Source organism: Cantharellus anzutake (assembly GCF_015039405.1).
Source record: "Cantharellus anzutake strain C23 chromosome Unknown EI90scaffold_6, whole genome shotgun sequence".
Taxonomy (NCBI): domain Eukaryota; kingdom Fungi; phylum Basidiomycota; class Agaricomycetes; order Cantharellales; family Hydnaceae; genus Cantharellus; species Cantharellus anzutake.
In genome coordinates, this window is record NW_024066956.1 from 1,520,048 (window position 1) to 1,538,073 (window position 18,026).

Consider the following 18,026-nt stretch of genomic DNA (forward strand, 5'->3'; position numbering starts at 1 on the left):
TCGAGAAACAGAAACTTTATAGTTCATCACGCATAGCGGAAAGAGCATTAATTCCAGTGCCGCAAGAGCCATATGGATCGGCAGATGTCCGATCGATTGCTCATCTGCGCTTGTGATGATCTTTCCCACACATGCCCGAACTTAAATTGGCGCCTAATCTGCCAAGGTATCGATCAAGATTGGGCGAAGTTCGAATTGGCGATTAACATGTCGACTTCAGTACTCACCGTCCGAGTTAAATTAGCGGGTCCCGCCAACCGAACCCGATATTGATGTCGCAAAAATCGGGATACAGACACCGGCTCGAAAGATGGCATCAATTACACAAGTTGATGCACACGATGCCCTAATCGATTCAAGAACGAATCAGACATGGATGGCTAATAAACATTAAAGGCAAGTTCCATTCAAAGTCGGAGACTCAGTATATTACTCAACGGAAAGTCTTATCCTAGGTAAAAATAAGTCGCGAAAGTTGAATTCATTTGGCCATTGCGAGAGGCTAAACGCAAGTTTTGAGTTGGAATTTCGGGGGGACTCAAAAAGACAAGGTATGGTCGAATGGCTCTACGAGCTGGGAGCCGTGGAGCTTATTGCATGGAAAGACAGCGCTTGATGATTATTAGACTACGCGGCGGTATGTCGCCGATCGAATCTGGAAACACCGAACCCGCAACGGATCCCCGCTTCTCGAGGCAGGTAAATACTTAACCCCCTGCCTTGGCGTGCCCCATATGCGCCGATGCGGCCGTGGACGTGGTAGGATCAATGATACGGTGCCTAGGACCTATCATGAAGCTTGGAGTGAACCGGCCACCGGTGCGGCAAGCCCTACGCCATCCCCATTTGATCCCATTGCAATCGAACGACACGAACGTCCCAACCGTGCAAGGACACGAGGCGGGACCCTCCTCCGAGTCGGAGAATGTTAACTAGGCTTGTTCGTTTCTTATTAATACAATGGTGAAAGGCCCCCCTATGCACACAGGATCAGGTTGACAGTACTGTTCCCCCTAAGCCTAGGACACGCCGCAGGCGGGTTGCAACCGGCTTACGTAAGACCCTGATCTTGGACCTGGGGTCTTTCTGTATTACACATCCTCCCTTCATGTAAATCGAACTTACTTGGTTCAGTGACTAGCCACTTCGTGAGTTCATTGCTTATCAGCCTTAGCCAATTTAAGACCCCATCGATGAGACCCCGGATGCTTTCAAGACGGTTTTCTCATCTCCAGCCGGCAGTTGAACGTGCATTCTCCCGTTGGACCGCTGCGAGTTCGGCCTCTGCCAACTCAATCGAACAGTTGCGATAGCCTCCAATTTCCCGGCGAGTTGGATGTCATCCCCTTGGGAGATATATAGACCTAGTCTTCAAGGGTGGATCCCTTCAGCCTCGCACATCCCCTGGATTGTTCAATCGCTTCGATTCCATGCCGTCGCGTTGTTTTGTCTGTGGACTGAAAGGAAAAGTGCGTCTCTTTCAATACGTTCCGCACTGTCGCGAATCCCTGGAAAAAGGAGGCCAACTCCGTCATAACACCAGTCAGGATGCATCGTGCCTCCGACGGGCTGTTGGCCTCGTCACATATACGACACTTGCTCTATGGCCCCCACCATCCGAAAAATCATGACTAGTGCAAACGAGTTTCATGCTCAACATCACTTTCATAACTTTGTAGGGATGTGTCCGGCCCCTAGGTCGCCAGTCTTGTGATGCATGCCAACGCATGCATGTTGAATGCATCCCCTGCCCGATAAAGATTTCAAATGTGGTCAAAGTACGCGTTCGCGATTGTAGCGAAGGTCCGGATGATGGGCGAAGTACTGAGAACAACTTTTTTAGAAATCGATCAGAGCTCGGGAGTGTCTGGAGGAAGTCAGGGCCTTGGCTTCAGGCGACCCCAGGTGTGTTGAGATAGGTACGTCCTTGTTTCTGCGTGTTGTCGTCCCATATACAACTTATTCATTTCTCTCTGTTCAATAGCACTGCTCCCCAAAACGCGAGAATTCCTTTCATCTCTGCAATCGAGCCCCGGAGATACGGCGGGTCAGTCTACGGGTGGCGCGAGAATCCCCCAACCATTTGCTATCGTTTCGCCGGCGGTGGTATTGCCAACCACAACGCACGGATGGGTAAACCAGGTGGGAACTGTTTCAGCCAACGAAGGATCCTCCATCGCAGTTCCACAGACAAACGGACTCGGGAATATTCCAGTTATTAATGATCCTGCAGCCTTCTACCCACCTTCTAGCTTGGGATTGTACGAATACGTCGGGAACATCGATGAACCACCCCTCTTGGATTTTGGTTCAGTCCCCTATTCTTTTCACGTTCCCAATCCTGTAGCTAGCTCTTCCGCTAGTGAGTCTATCTCCCATAGCTCCACTTCCCTCCTCGAGCAAGTGATTCCCATCCAAGAGAGAACATCCTGCGGCGGAAATTGGGGTTTTCTGACGCCAAACATCTCGTACAGTACTGTTAACTATGAGCTTGCGGGGTCATCTACTGTGCTTCGTTCACAATCAGAGGCCTCCTCACACGAAACTCGTGGTGAGACTCTGGGAAATGCCACTGCGAGTTGGAGCGAGGATGCTGTGAGTTGCCTTAGAAGTCTTGCTTGGAGTATGGGATACTGCCTCATCCCTCGCGGAGCGGCCATTCCCAGCGGTAGTACTCTTGTATAGGGGCATTCATTTGAGGGTTTTGAGGGTAAGTACCTTCTATTTCTCTGCGCAACTCGATGATGACATGAATATTCATGTGGGTAGCGATTCTGTGTACCCTTTCTTGTAACGTCATCAGTAGCTTGGGACTTTACGCTATCATGTAAGCACAGTGGTCGAAAGCATGTCCATTCATCGCGAGTCTGTAAAAGCACTCGAAGATTCAGGATAGCGAATACATTTACTTGTTCTCAACACACTTGTCACCTGTCATTTCCTCGAGCACTTCGCCTACGATGCAGCTCTGCTGAGGGAAATGGTAAACATTCATGTCATTCCCAAATCCTCGCATGTGTCGAAGTGATTCGAACCGTAGACGGTGCCGGTGTATTCCCATCAGAGTTTTCATGCAATACACTCGTGCACTTGATCGTTAGACGACTGAACTGGATGTACACCCAATATATCGGCCTCTCCAAGCCCACGCTGCCGACACCCCGCACTTTGATCCGCCCCCGACCTTACCAATTTAGGCAGTTTGGTGCTGAATGCGTACGCCACATCTACGGACTGCATAGACAAACACTGCCTGTCCACTTTAGTGACATGACGTGAACATATCACGCAATATCCATCGGCCGCTCTCACTGGCACGACCTTGTCTGCGCGCTAACCATGGATAACAATTATGCCCGAATGGTGTATTAAAGCAATCGCGTGAGGGCTGAGCGCGGGCGCCATGATCGCGGGGTGATATGCTGAGTTCCAAGCTGCAGTCCTGGTCCCAACTATTTCATCGCTCCTATCTTGCGGCATCGCTCTCCATCATGTCTTGATAGCAGTGTGTAGTGGCCATCACCTTGTGAGCTTTTTATCCAATTGCGCTAAGTAATTGGCCCTTGCTGCAGATGATGACATTTTTTTGATCCCAACCCACTTGACCAAACGCGGACGCATCCTATGGATGTCAAGTCGAAGAACTCTGCTAGATTGCATCCGTACTTACATTGTATTCTATCATTTGTGATCCGAAACAGCATTGTCTGCTATTGCGCTTGATCGGGATGAGCAGAGACTGTCGATAGTTGATCATCGATCAGGTCGATGTTGGGTACAATTGTCCAAAACATCATTAGGTCACCATCAATCTATACCGGTGACTTTTTCACCATGCTGAGCGGCGCTGTCGCAAATTCAGGATAGGTTAATTACACTTTGAGTCCGTGTGTTTCACCGGTGGATAAGGTAGCAATTGTAACAGCACGGACACAAGTCTTGATGCCTTCAAATTTCAAGAAGCCATGTGAGGTGGCTTGGGATGGTTATGCGTGAACAGACGTTCCGAGATCAGTCCCACAGCAAAAGATGGAGGTTAACGATCAATGCATACAAAAATAAGCGGTTCGGGCATGAATTACTCCGAAACCCCGCCCTAACAGCAGTTTGCAGAAAAATCAGCCATCTTGAATCGGGTAAGTGATCCTGGTCATTCACCTTCCTAAAAAGTTGGTCGGATCAGGTTCAACGAAATAGGATTTCCTTATTTGAGGGAAACCCCGATGATACCCCCTAAATGTATAGAAGTGCCTGAACACGTTCACAACGTCCGATTGTCTTGTCCAGTCATTATGGGGAAACATCTTGAGTCTGGTACAAAGGATATCGTCGCCTCTATGGGCTCACTGCCAGCACCACCGACGGCGTCAGATGCTCAGTGCTCATGCAGTAAATGTAATCCGACACCACTGGTTTTATTATTGGAATGGAGGCAACTAACAATGGAGACGATTGAGAGGCGAAGGGCTTATGATTCGGCCATAGGAGCAGCCGTTTACCACCTCACCGCTTGCGCCATCAGCAATTAGTCACCCTAGCATCACTGGGGTATACGTCTGGCTTGGGGTTTTGTGATTGAGCGACTAGCTAAGTTTGATTCACATTTCAAACACATCAAGGAGGCCGTCGCCTCATATTTTTTTGAAATGAGGCCTTCTAGCACCATCCTGACGTGCTCCCGGCCCATCCCAGCCGATTTCCCTCGCAAACCGCCCATTTCAGCGCCATCAACCGCCTATTTCGCGTCAGCCTCATGCAATCGCGCGTCCGCTTGTGCAGGCGCGACTTGTTCATGAACTGGTGCATTTTTGGGCCAAAGTCATCCGGGCCCAAGCGGCCAGTTTCACCACATTTGGTCGCTCCAACTCCCCTTCCAGCCCCTCAGCACCCTCCAGCGCCGCCGCACCCTGCAAACGCCAATTTTGACGCGCTTTCCGCTTCTCCCTCCGTGCCCGGACGTCCCACCACCCATTCCCTGGCACACCCGGCCGATTTCCACGCGCCCCTCACACTCTCTGGGTCCCCCAATCAAGCACGCCAAGTGCCAACAGTGGTCAATGATAGACTGTGAGTAGGAGAAGCAATAGCGCTGGGTTGGCACCAATTGCCAATATTGTACACCCCCTTGTTGCTTGCATGGGCGATTGGACCTCGGCGCTAAGCCGCTTACCCGTATAAGGAAATCCTATTTCGTTGAACCTGGTCCGTTTAGGAGGGTGAATGACTAGGATCACCTACCCGATAAATTCAAGATGGCCGACTTTTCTGCAAACCGCTGTGATATCAAGATCCGGCCCGATGCTAGATGCAGTATAAGCTCTGAGTGACTGGCCCCTCGCGATCATCGGGCAGGGTCCGTTATATAGCGCTCATGCCAAAATAACTGGCCTACACTGCAAGTATCTCTGTGCGCAGCGCTGATGCTCCAACACATGGCTGGAAACACAGGGTCGGAGAATTGAGCCCCTGGCGTCATTCTCGACGGACATGACTTGGATTCCCAACTACTTATTGATTGTGGTGGCCCATCCAACACAACATAAACGGATTGTTTAAAGCTTCGAGGCGTCAAGCCTCAAATCTTCCACAGTCGAAACATCTTTTGTCCCCCACTTCGCTAATCATCTGCACCAAAATACTTCAAGTTCGACTTGATGCCTTCACGCTGTCTTGTCTGTCGACTAAGAGGAAAGGTATGTCTGGTTGCGAACATCTATGTATATCTTACCACCGGGTCCGGCGAGCCTGTCTGACTTTGACGTCGTCACTCTTGCTCTGCTCATTTCCCTTGGAGCAGCTCAAAAATGACTTAGAGCCCAACACGGAAGACACTAACGGCGTCACACCTGCCTAGGGCGAATGTCTGAGCTCTCGACCTCTGCATCCATGTCGCATTTTTGGTGACAAAAACCTTTCTCACCTATCTTTCCTTGGACTTATCCTAGGGATGTACCGAGTCCCCAGATTCCCGACCTTGCGACCCATGTAGCAGGATGCGTGTTGAATGCATCGCCTGCCCAATGGCGATTCCTGGTGTTGTCAGGGTACGCTTGTCCCTGTCGCGTTGATAGACTTCTTGATAAAGGAATGATCCATAGAGATCGGCTAGGGCCCGGGAGTGTTTGCTTGAAGTTAAAAGGCTAGCTGAGCCTGGGCGTACAGGGATTGGTTCGCGATAATACCTTAAGAGTTCGTTCAATACCGTGCTCATATTTCCTTATGTAGCACGTCTCCCAAAGACTCGCAGGCTCCTTCTAGATCTGCAGCCTATCCTTGAAGATTCGACGAGCCAAAGCACCGCTGATGAAGGGAACCCCGCCCAGCCCACTGCCGCCTTGTCGATCACAACCCCACTTCCTGTACATCATGTACTTGGGAACCAAGAGCCCTCTGGTCTACCCCATGCCGTGCCGTCTACTATTATGCCGTCTACCATTACAACTTTCCCAGCGGACTACATTAACACTGCTGATGAGCCTCCCTATCCATTTCCAATGGGGTCATCTGTGCGTGATGTCAACTTCAATGAAGAATCCCTGGATCTCCGAGCACAAACCCTATTCCCTCTTTCTGACCACGGTTCAGGGGAGGGGTCTACTTCCATTGTTCCTATCCTTCCCGACATGATGCCATCCTTCCCCCAATTTTCCCCCGACTCCGAAATGGCTTTCCCCCTCAACGATACGAACCCTATGTTGTTGGGTACATTTCATCATACCGCGATCCCCGATCAGACCGCCTGGCCTTCTAGGCTTGGTCCCTCTCACATAGTTGCTCCACTACCGCCCATCGTCGCACCCGAAATTCTTGATCGCTTACAGGACAGGCGGACAGAGAATGAGGGCGTTGTCTTTTGGCTTCGAGGCTTGGCTCAGGGGTTGGGATATCGCCTTGTCCCTTTCTAACCCGATGTGGGTAGTGGCGGATCAAGAGTGAACCACACGCCAAGTTGATTCCCCGCCCTCGATTCGCCCCGAATGTTCGCAATTGCTGTGGTAACTTCATTGGCTCCGTGCTTTCTGTTTTTGTTTTGCCTTTCTCGTGTGGTGTGTAGAATAATAGATACGTAGACGATATGGAGAACCATGTAACTGTTCCTTTGACCTAGACGCATAGACTGTAACATGAAAAATACACGAATTACATGAAGTCAATCAAAGTTTCACAACTCCCCAACCGTCCCTCCAGTCCGTAGCCACCCGGTAACCGTCGATGAACGCTGATATCCTAACATAGAATCAGTGACCTTTCTCACTTGTTTTGTCGACCTGTAGTTCGTGTTCGTTCCTAATACATCTTTTCTCGAGGAGCCCGAAAGATTCCCTCCAACATAGCAATATGACAATCGTAAAGCGACCGCCCATATCCTTCAGACGCTCAATTAAAGCCGCGAATCGCACACCTTCAAGTTTTTTGTCCCACCCATCACTTGTTCCTTCCCTTTTCACCGAGCGAACAGTGTGAACGAGAAACGCTCCGAATCGGGGGTTCATCGCGTGACTTTAAGTAGCATGGGGACAGCATCCTCTAGACCGTCCCTTATAGATATGGCCTTTGTGGGACCACAAGTTGGGACAGCAGATACAAATTCTGCGGATCCTGCACGGATCCTATTGGTTTTGTCCAAGCAAAGCTACGAGGAACCATCCGCGAGATAGAAGAAGCACTGGGTCCAGGCTGGAACCGTGAGGTGCACGCAAAATTGTCACGACATTATTTGAAAGGGAGTTAATGTGCTATTTGCCGCACTGTATTTCTCCCTGCCCCAGTGAGTGAAAGCATCCGGCCTTTCGGCTGCGGCTATTCTTCGTTCCATCTACATCAGCCCGCCGGCGCAACTTGAATCTCAGCTCCACTCGACAAAATAGCTCATCACACGCAAGTCTGAACCTTTAATGCTCATTTGAGAGCCTTTTCGCTGCTCTTTTAGTGAGGAAACCGCTTACCGGGAGCGATTCCAACCCGATCCGCCTGATGGTACCCTTAGCTGCACCCACAAGTCCGCAAGCGACCATTCTTGCACACCTGAGCGTACCATCGCATTTGTTATTGCAACTCCCATTTGACTCTTGACTCCGATCTGTCAGCTTCCGATATCACACCACCCAATTCATGACTCAACACCTCTCCTTAATTTGCAAATCCTCTCCGAATATTAATTCTGGGGTGCTGTGGCGAATTCTAGACGTCAGAGACGAAACGTAAGATTAGTAATTGCGCCAACGGACATTCGTGTAAGTTGCAGTTGACGAAATGTATCACACCAGAGAATGGAAGTCCTTAAAGTCTCTGAGATAAGTATGCCTTTTGCCTTTGGGGCTTGGCCAGGACACACAGTGTCCTAAAGCTCCAGCTGGCATGTGATCAACTGCGGTCGGAGGACGTGGTTACAGGAGCCGATGTCGAAACGCGGGAAGGCGCCCGTTTTTTCCTAGTAGCACAGCTGTCATATCGATCTTCTATATCCTCCACTCTGGGATAGGAAGGATCGTGCACGTGTAACTGCTATGGTTTCTGATATGGACTGGTCATGCGAGACCACGTTTCACCACAACAGCTCTGTAAGAGTGCCAAGTCCAAAGATGAAGCAGCAAGGGAGCATGTCACTCGCATGTGTTGAACCTAGGGCACCAAAATCACAGGCAAGCCGTTTAAAAAAGGGAAATGCAGCGAGGACTGAAGACTGACGAGCCCGATGGGGAAATATGGGGAAGGTGAGATCAAAAAAAAGCGAGAACGGAGCCCAGTTCTCAACGTTTGTATTGAGCGAAAGCTAAGCGAATGTACGGAACCATTCTCTCCCACAACGATGAGCCGACAGCTTGGTTTGACTGGCTAGTAACATTTTAGCAACGGCCGTAAAGTGAGCACGGGCACCGGTTCACTCTACTTGAGGAGCCGTTCATAGCCGAAGATCCGCTATGCTACCCCAGTCCGCGACATTTGGCATCCAGATAGCTTCGATATGCAAGCGGTCAGTTCACGTACTCTGAGCTGAGGTATGGTTTCCTGTTTGTGAAAATCTTTGTCCATTGACGCTTGTGCGGCATCAGCAACCTCGAAGAGATTTCAATTCAAAAATTTGAATTGCAGTCAACACTGGCAGAACACCTAAGGAAAGGCACGTTTCTTTCAATATGTTTATCACTCGAATAGTATATACTATTTCATCTTCACCTGGACAACTATCCTTCCTCCGGTTTCAGTGTTTACTCGCTCTGGAGCCACGGCCTCACTCGATTGAGAACGTTCAGCATCGAGGACACTCAAGGCGCATTCTTGCATAGCTAAATGTTCCACACTGTCGCGAAACTCTGGCATGGGGAAGGCCAACTCCGTGTGTCATAAGACCAGTCAGGATGCATCGTGCCTCGGACGGGTTGTTGGTTTCGTTATATACGACACACGCCCTATGGCCTCCATCATCCGAAAAATCATAACTACTGCAAACGAGTTTCTTGCTCAAAGGGATGTATCTGCCCCTTAGGTCGCCAGTCTTGTAATGCATGTCAACGCATGCATGTCGAATGCATCCCCTGCCCGATAAAGATTTCAAATGTGGTCAAAGTACGCGTTCGCCATTGTAGCGAAGGTTCGGATGATGAGTGAAGTACTGGCACTGAGAACAACTTCGTAGAAATCGACCAGAGCTCGGGAGTGTCTGGAGGAGGTCAGGGCCTTGACTTCAGGTGTGTTGAGATAGGTACGTCTTTGTTTCTGTGTGTTGTCATCCCATCTACAACTTGTCTATTTCTCTCTGTTCAGTAGCACTGCTCCGCAAAACATGAGAGTCCCTTTCATATCTGCAATCGAGCCCCGGAGTTACAACAGGCCAGCCTGTGGGTGACACGAGAATCCCCCAACCATTTACTATCGTTTCGCCCACGGCAGTATTGCTGACCACAACGCACGGATGGGTAAACTAAATGGGAACTATTTCAGCCAACGAAGAATCCTCCATCGCAGTTCCACTGACAAATGGACTAGGGAACGTGCCAGTTGCTAATGATCATACAGCCTTCTAGTTTGGGATCATACGAATACGTTGGGAACATCGGTGGGCCTGGATTTTGGTTCAGTCCCCTATCCTTTTCACGTTCCCAATCCTTTTGCTAGCTCTTCCGCCAGTGAGTCTATGTCCCATAGCTCCGCTTCCCTCCTCGAGCAAGTGATTCCCATTCAAGAGAGGACGAAAATTGGGGTTTTCTGACGCCAAACATCTCGTACAGTACTGTTAACTATGGGCTTGTACTATGCTTCGTTCACAATCAGAGGCCCCCTCACACGAAACTTGTGGTGAGACGCTGGGGAATGCCCCTGCGAGGATGCTGTGAGTTGCCTTAGAAGTCTATTCCCGGTGGTGGTGCTCTTGTATAGGGACATTTATTTGAAGGTTTTGAGGGTAAGTGCCTTCTGTTTCTCTGCACGACTCAATGATGACATGAATTATTCATGTGGGCAGCGATTCTGTGTACCCTTTCTTGTAACATCATCAGTGACTTAAGACTTTATAAATTCTGCGCTATCCCGAATCCCCGAGTGCCTCTACAAACTCGCAATGAATGTACATGCTTTCAACCCCTGTGCTTGCATTTTGCTAATACATCGGACTCATTGCTTGCTCTTAACACGCTTGCCACCTGTCATTTGCCCAGAGCACCTTTCCTACGATATTGTAGTTCTGCCAAGGGGAATACTAAACGTTCATGCCATTCCTGAATCCTCCATAATATATCGGCCTATGCCCCCGACACCTATCACTAGACAAACATCTAGCGACAATATATCGGTGGCACGACCTTATCTGCGCGCCTGCTGTAACCGTTAGTCCCCCACATTCACGATGCGTGCCAACCATGGAATGCCTGGCGTTGCTTCCCACGCGTTGCTTTTCTGTGGGGCAGCATGTAAATACATGCGATAGCAATTAATTATTCCCAATGGTGTGATCGCGTGAGGGTTGCGCGCGAGCGCCGCGCTCATGATCACAGGAGCATGTTCGTGATATGTGGACACATACATAGAAACTATATGACACCAGTTATAACGTTCACTTCCTGGCAAACTCGAAAGGCTGAACCCATCGACGCACGAAGTTGACGGGCGAACGCTGACTAGTCACGATAATATCCCACCAGCTTTAAATGCCACGGGGTGCTGAATTCCAAGCTGCAGTCCTTGTTTTATCGCTCCTATGCTGTGGTGCTGCTCTCCCTCGCGTATTGTGTATTGACCATCACCTTCTGAGTTTTTTATCCAACTGCGCTAAATGACCCTTGCTGCAGATGGTGATTTTCTTGATCCCAGCGCAGCCCACTTGATCATGCGCGAAAACATCCTAGATATAGGCACGGAAGTCAAGTCGAAGAACTCTGATTTGGCAGTTTGGATCTCATCCGTACTTACGTTGCATTCTATCATTTGTGATACGGAACGGCATTGTCTGCGCTTGCGCTGCAGGGCTTGATTGGAATGAGCAGAGACTATCGATAATGGATCTTCAATCAGGGTAAGTACAATTGTCTGAGACATAATGAGGCCGCCGTCAATCTATACCTGTCCATGGTGACTTTGTTCACCGTGCTGAGCGGCGCTGTCGCAGGTCGGTTACATCTTGAGCTTCATGTGTCCTAACTTCTGTGCGGGTGGGCGATCGATTGCAAACAAACAACACGAGAAACCGTATGAGGTGCTTGGGATGGTTATGCATGGACGAAACACAAGGCAGCGCTTCGATACGACCCGCTGTATTGCGAAGAAATTTGATGAGTCCCGTGGATGCAACTATGCCTTAAATCATGTGTGTCATGTAATTAGGGACACACACTCTCCTCTTAGTTGTGTAGAATATTACAATATTACAATATCATTCGGACAACTCCGCAGAGCCGGTGATGGCAACTGCTCAGGGCCAGCAGGGTTCTTCGCTTGTGCACTTTTCTTTACTATTTGGGCCTTTGCAGTAAATAATGAATAGCAGGGACCGTTTATTCTACTGTATTGGACTCTAATGTTTTGAATTGAAATAAAATTTCCGAATGCCATTTTGGTTTTCCAATCTGTTTATTACTGAAACGTGCATCTTTCGAGTGTCAAGCCCTCAAAACCTAGGCAGACTACCAGCCTCTATTGGAACAAAACCTCCAAAATCAAAACATCTTTTGTCCCCCACTTCACTAGTCACCTGCATCAAAACACTTTCGACTTGATGCCTTCACGCTGTTTTGTCTGTCGACTAAGGGGAAAGGTATGTCTGGTTGCGAATATCTATGTATATCTTGCCACCGCCCGGGAGTCCGACTTCGGCGTCGCTACTTCATTAGAGCAACTCAAATTTGTCCATGTCACACCTTTGGTGACACAGCGTGACAAACACATTTCTCACCCATCTTTCTTTGGACTTATCCCAGGGATGTACCGAGTCCCCAGGTTCCCGACCTTGCGACCCGTGTAGCAGGATGCGTGTTGAATGCATCGCCTGCCCAATGGCGATTCCCGGTGCTGTCAAGGCATGCTTGTTCCTGTCGCGTCGATAGACTTCTTGATAAAAGAATGATCCATAGAGATCGGCTAGGGCCCGGGAGTGTTTGCTTGAAGTTAAAAGGCTAGCTGAGCCTGGGCGTACACGGATTGGTTCGTGGTAATAACTCAAGAAATTGTTCGATACCGTGCTCATATTTCCCTACCTTTGTACGTAGCACGTCTCCCAAAGACTCGCAGGCTTCTCCTAGACCTGCAGCCTATCCTTGGAGATTCGACGAGTCAAAGCGCGACTGATGAAGGGAACCCCACCGATCCCTTGGCGATGACAACCCCACATATACTTGGGAACCACGAGCCCTCTGGCCTGCCCCATGCTTTCCCGTCTACTACTACAGTCTTCCCAGCGAACTACATTAGCTCCGCATCAGCTGTTGACGAGCCGCTCAATACATTTCCAATTGGGTCACCTGTGCGTGGAGCCAACGTCAGTGAAGAATCCTTGGATCCCCGAGCACAAACCCTATTCCCTCTTTCTGACCATGATCTAGGGGGAGGGTCTACTTCCATCGGCCCTACCCTGCCTGACATGATGCCGTCCTTCCCTCAATTTGTCCCCGACTCCGAAATGGCTTTTCCCCTTGACAATTCGAATCCTCTGTTGTTGGACACATTGCATCGTGCCGCGATCCCCGATCAGCCCGCCTGGCCTTCTAGACCTGGTCCCTCTCACGTAATTGCTCCACCATCGGTCGTTGCCGCACCCAAAATTCCTGATTGCCTACAGGACAGGCGAACAGAGACGAACTTGAATGAGGACGTCGTCTTTTGGCTTCGAGGCCTGACTCAGAGGCTGGGATATCACCTTGTCCCTTTCTAACTCGATGTGGGTAGTGGTGGATCAAGAGTGAACCGCAACGCTAAGTTGATTCCCCGCGCCCCAAATGTTCGGAATTGCTGTGGTAACTTCGTTGGCTCCGTGGTGTGTGATTGGCTGCGTATGACAAATGGTCTTCCGATTCGTGCTTTCTGTGTTTGTTTTGCCATTTCTGTAGAATCGGTGACCTTTCTCGCTTGTTTCGTCGACCTATAGTTCGTATTCGTTCCTAATACAACTTTTTCCCGAGGGACCCGAAAGATTCCCTCCAACCCAGCAAGACGACAATCGTAAGTAAGCGCCGAAATCCTTCAGACGTTCGATTAAAGCCACGAATCGGGTCGAGTTGCACACCTCCAAGTTCATCCCACACAGCACTGCGAATAGTGTGAATGAGAAACGCTCCTAATTGGAGATTCCTTTGTATGACTTGAAATAACAGAAAGACAGCACCCTCCATCCCGTCCCTTATAGATATGGCCTTTGTGAGATCACACTTTGGGATGGCAGATACAAAGTCCGCCAAATTCCGAGCGAAGGCATGGCGGATCCTGTATGGATCCTATTGGTTTTGTCCAAGGTGAAGCAAAGCTGCGAGGGACCATCCGCAAGGTAGAAGTACTGGGTCCAGGCTGGAACCGTGAGGTGCACGCAAAATTGTCACGACATTGTTTGAAAGGGGCGTGAGGCGTCAATGTGCTTTTTGCCGCACTGCATTTCTCCCTGCCCCACCAAGTCAAAGCATCCGGCTTTTTCGCTGCGGCTATTCTATTCTTCGTTCCATCTACACCAGCCCACCAGCGCAACTTGAACTCCAGCCCCACTCGACAAACTAGCTCATCATGCGCAAGTCTGAATCTTTAATGCTTGTTTAAGAGCCCCTTCGCTTGAGGAAACCGTTTACCGCGCGCGATTCTAAGCCGATCCAAGGGGTAGCCCCCTGACGGTACCCTTGCCACACCCACAAGCCCACAAGCGGCTATTCCTGCGCACCTGAGCGTACCATCGCAGCCCGCAGGCGTCCTCTTTCGTGGCTATTATTTCGGCTCCGATTTGTCAGCTTCCAACATCACGCCACCCAATCCATGACTCGACAACCTCTCCATTTGCAAGTCCTTTCCGAATATTAATTCTGTGGTGCTGTGGCGCATTCTAGACGTCACAGACAAACCGTAAGATTAGTAATTGCGCCAACGGACATTCGTGTAATCAGGTGATTGTTCCAGTTGACGAAATTTAACACACCGGAGAATGGAAGTGCTTAAAGCTTCTGAGTTAAGTATGTCCCTTCACCCCATGTTCCACAAGCCATCTGCCCTAAACACGATGTCTTCACGCTGTTTGATTTGTCGATTGAAACGAAAGGTGAGTTTATCAGGATTTTAGTGAAAACTTCACCACCGCAACCACAAAACTCCCTTCCCTGTGTCACCGCTGCTCTGCCCATTTCCCTTGTAGCAGCACAGGATGACTCTACTTGATTGGAGAGCTCAGCAACGGATATCGGACTTCGCCGTCCATTCTCTTCTCTCGCATGTCACATTTTTGTGATTTCTTCAAAGTAGTCATAGCGTGAAGGGGAGACTCACTTTACCTTATTCCAGGGATGTGTCGAGTCCCCGGATTCCCCTTCTTGTGTTTCCTGTAGCAGGATGCGGGTTGAATGTATCCCCTGCTCGATCAGGATTCCCTGCGCAGTCAAGGTATGTTTTTCGCTATTCCGCTGATGGACTTCCTTGATAAGGGGATAATCCATAGAAATCGGCTAGGGCCCGGGAGTGTTTGCTTGAGGTTAAAAGTCTAGCTGAGCCTAGGCGCTCATGGATCGGTGCGTGGTTGATAGTAAACTCTCGGGACTCCGTTTCATGCTTTGCTCACACATTCTATCTCTGTATAGCACGTCTTCCAAAGGCTCGCAGGTTTATTCGAAGCCTGCAGCCACTCTTTGAAGATTCATCAGGCCAAGGTGCAGCTGATGAAGAAAATCCCACCGAGCCCACTGACTTGCCCGAAGCGTCACCGCCTACAGCAGTGTTTTCAACGAACTATGTTAACACCACGTCACCTATTAATAGGCATCCCCATACATTTCTAGTAGGAACATCCACGCGTGAAGGCAACTTCGATGAAGAACCCTTGGTGGATCTCCACACACAAACCCTATTCCCTCCTTTCCAACCTTCGAGTGAAAGATTCGCTTCCATTTGCCCCATTCTACCTGACATGATGCCATGCTTCCCTTCATTTGCCCCTAACTTCGAAATGACTTCCCACTTCGAGAATTCAATCCCTATGTTGTCGGACGCATTCCATCATCCCGCGATCCCTGACCAGCTTTCTGTACCTGACCCTTCTTGCATATGCAATTTGGTACCCAACATTGCTGTATTCGAACCTCCGGATTGTCCACAGGATAGGCGGATGGTCGAGAAGTTGGAAGAGGATGTTGTCTATTGGCTTCGAGGCCTGACCCAGAGGCTAGGATATTTCCTTGTGCCTCTTAATCCACGTGCGTAGTGGCGGTTCTTTCGACTTAGTTTGCCGTGTGGGGTGACTGCTTGCCTATCAGTAATGGTCTTCCGAACTATTCTCGTATCATGCGTAGAATCGGTGACCTCATTACGTTGATGTGTAGCTCGTGTATGTCTCTAATATACTTGGTCCCTAGGGAACCCGAACACTTAAGCGCCCACGTTCTCCATTAATCAAATCGGTTTGGGTGAATTGCACGCCTTTGTCCCCTCTGCTACTGGGTCTTACATTGGGTACTTTCCCTTGACAACGAATAATGTGACATGCATGTTAGCGAACCATTCGGGGATCCAGAAACCCATCACTTTTTGATATATGTACAGGGGGATTTGCTCTATGCGGCCCAAGAATGCCGACATTGGATGATCAGATAAATACGGTAGGTTACAAGAGGATGCACCGGATGTCCACGATTATTTACCGGTGCACACGCATTCTTACTCAGCGGATACCCAGGATTTCATTCACTTTGACTCGATTGTCCCTAAGCGGGTTTGGTGCCAAAACCTGCCGTTTCGTCATGACAAGGGTTATCATTTTTGCACTTGAAAGGAATCCAGTCATTCCTAGGTTCGCACTCGATCTTGCTGGCATACTGGCCAATTTACGGGGCCACAGATATCCCTATCGAGCGTATCTGTAGCGTGCCGTTGGTTGCCTGTGCCGTGCGGTGCACAAACGATTGAGTCAACGCGCCCCCGTACCTACATTCTATTACACACCTCCTGACCCGTGTACGATTATGTTTTGTTCACCATCGAAACAACGTAGTAGACTGGCCACTCCAGTTGGTGTGTAATTGTGACAGCCTCCAATCCACCTTCCTCGAATTCTGTGCGGCTGCTTGATCATGCAGCTCTCCCGACCATTAAAGCGATAAATTGTGATCCTTCATTCCAAAACTATTGTGTTATCCATCGAATAGTATCCCTTACCCACGTCCCTCTGGCCGCTACATTCGGTTCTTTACGAGGGAAACCCTCCAGCTTTCCGGTTCCAAGGCACTGTAGATGTCACTGTTGCGTCGATGTCGTGGAGGTAATTTAGTCATCTACTCCACAGGATCGGTTGCGTTGGATGCAGATGGTTGCATCATCGTTTACTGTCCGAATTGTTCCTCGTGCGCCCGAGGGTTTCTTCTCTGTACGGTGGAGTTCGGTAGGTCAGGCCGTGTGGAATGCGTGATACGGAGCAACCATGAGATAGGGGGTCTCACATCAATTAACGCATGAATATGTTGTGTGATGCGTCTTCGCTACACCGAGTATGATTCTATCTATGACACAGCACAAACTCCGGCGGCGGAATCAAAGGCATGACACATTCTAATCAATGAATGGCTAAATTAAGGGGATATTTTGGGGCCACTGAATTAGGTGGGGTACTCGGGTTGCCATCACCTAATGATGAGCTGCTGCATGATTTCGACATCAATTGCCCCGATCAACGTGGAATCCACGGTCAGTGCGCCCGCCGATCCCAATATACTTTGCCGACACCGTTTCCAACCATCACGGCCATATGTCTATCTGTAGCACATAAATATTGTAACAATTATGTGCAGTGCTGATGGGACGCGTTCTCATTCAGTTAAACAGGCAGGATCCCCTCTCACTTTGCGAATGACAGCCCAACTGCCATACAAACAGAGGTCCAGTTCATCCCTGCATGCAACTTGAGGCGGGCCCATCCATGTGCATAGCGCTGTGTGCACTTGTAGCCCATCTGCCGTCATAAATGCCTATAAGATGTACATATCTTTGTTTTTCACAGCTGTGACCGCAACCGAACTGAGCGCTGAGAATCAGATTTGATCTCAATTTCATGCACATGAAATTTGCACTTTGCACTTTACACGACGCGCTTGAAAATGCTTATTTCACAAAGATATAGTATCTCAAAAAATTTCACTCTTCAGACGCAGTAAGCTGCTTGAAAATTTTCATGTCATGCAGTCTTCTGTATGCGAGTTCCATCCCCGTTGTTCACATGATCATGACACGGAGATCGAAGCATCTTCCCCATCTCCGGCGGCTAGAGAGACGTTCTCGAGACGGCCCCCGATTTTGATTCGATATGATAATCCGAATTGAAATGTTGAGCGCGTAAAATGATGTCTTTAGCGCTGGTTGGTATG

General features: G+C 49.3%; 4 protein-coding genes across 4 annotated transcripts; all 4 read left to right on the top strand.

Moving 5' to 3' along the window:
• The first annotated feature begins 1,054 nt into the window (after window positions 1-1,054).
• EI90DRAFT_2308498 (uncharacterized protein) lies at window positions 1,055-2,929 on the top strand. Its single transcript, XM_039052859.1, has 6 exons — window positions 1,055-1,148; window positions 1,199-1,469; window positions 1,680-1,778; window positions 1,844-1,919; window positions 1,985-2,710; window positions 2,770-2,929. The coding sequence occupies exons 2-5, from the start codon at window positions 1,431-1,433 to the stop codon at window positions 2,683-2,685; spliced, it is 915 nt and encodes a 304-aa protein (XP_038921548.1). The 5' UTR covers window positions 1,055-1,148; window positions 1,199-1,430; the 3' UTR covers window positions 2,686-2,710; window positions 2,770-2,929.
• A 3,091-nt stretch (window positions 2,930-6,020) lies between these two features.
• EI90DRAFT_3012860 (uncharacterized protein) lies at window positions 6,021-6,905 on the top strand (the record flags this gene model as incomplete). Its single annotated transcript, XM_039056601.1, has 3 exons — window positions 6,021-6,044; window positions 6,099-6,168; window positions 6,226-6,905. 3 exons carry the CDS (start codon window positions 6,021-6,023, stop codon window positions 6,903-6,905), a joined length of 774 nt encoding a protein of 257 aa, XP_038921549.1.
• A 5,503-nt stretch (window positions 6,906-12,408) lies between these two features.
• Window positions 12,409-13,709, top strand: EI90DRAFT_3038614 (uncharacterized protein). Its single transcript, XM_039058872.1, has 3 exons — window positions 12,409-12,509; window positions 12,564-12,633; window positions 12,699-13,709. The coding sequence occupies exons 1-3, from the start codon at window positions 12,459-12,461 to the stop codon at window positions 13,358-13,360; spliced, it is 783 nt and encodes a 260-aa protein (XP_038921550.1). The 5' UTR covers window positions 12,409-12,458; the 3' UTR covers window positions 13,361-13,709.
• A 485-nt stretch (window positions 13,710-14,194) lies between these two features.
• Window positions 14,195-16,085, top strand: EI90DRAFT_2309936 (uncharacterized protein). Its single transcript, XM_039052860.1, has 6 exons — window positions 14,195-14,570; window positions 14,638-14,722; window positions 14,962-15,060; window positions 15,116-15,185; window positions 15,255-15,967; window positions 16,026-16,085. Exons 2-5 carry the CDS (start codon window positions 14,639-14,641, stop codon window positions 15,872-15,874), a joined length of 873 nt encoding a protein of 290 aa, XP_038921551.1. The 5' UTR covers window positions 14,195-14,570; window position 14,638; the 3' UTR covers window positions 15,875-15,967; window positions 16,026-16,085.
• The last annotated feature ends 1,941 nt before the right edge of the window (window positions 16,086-18,026 follow it).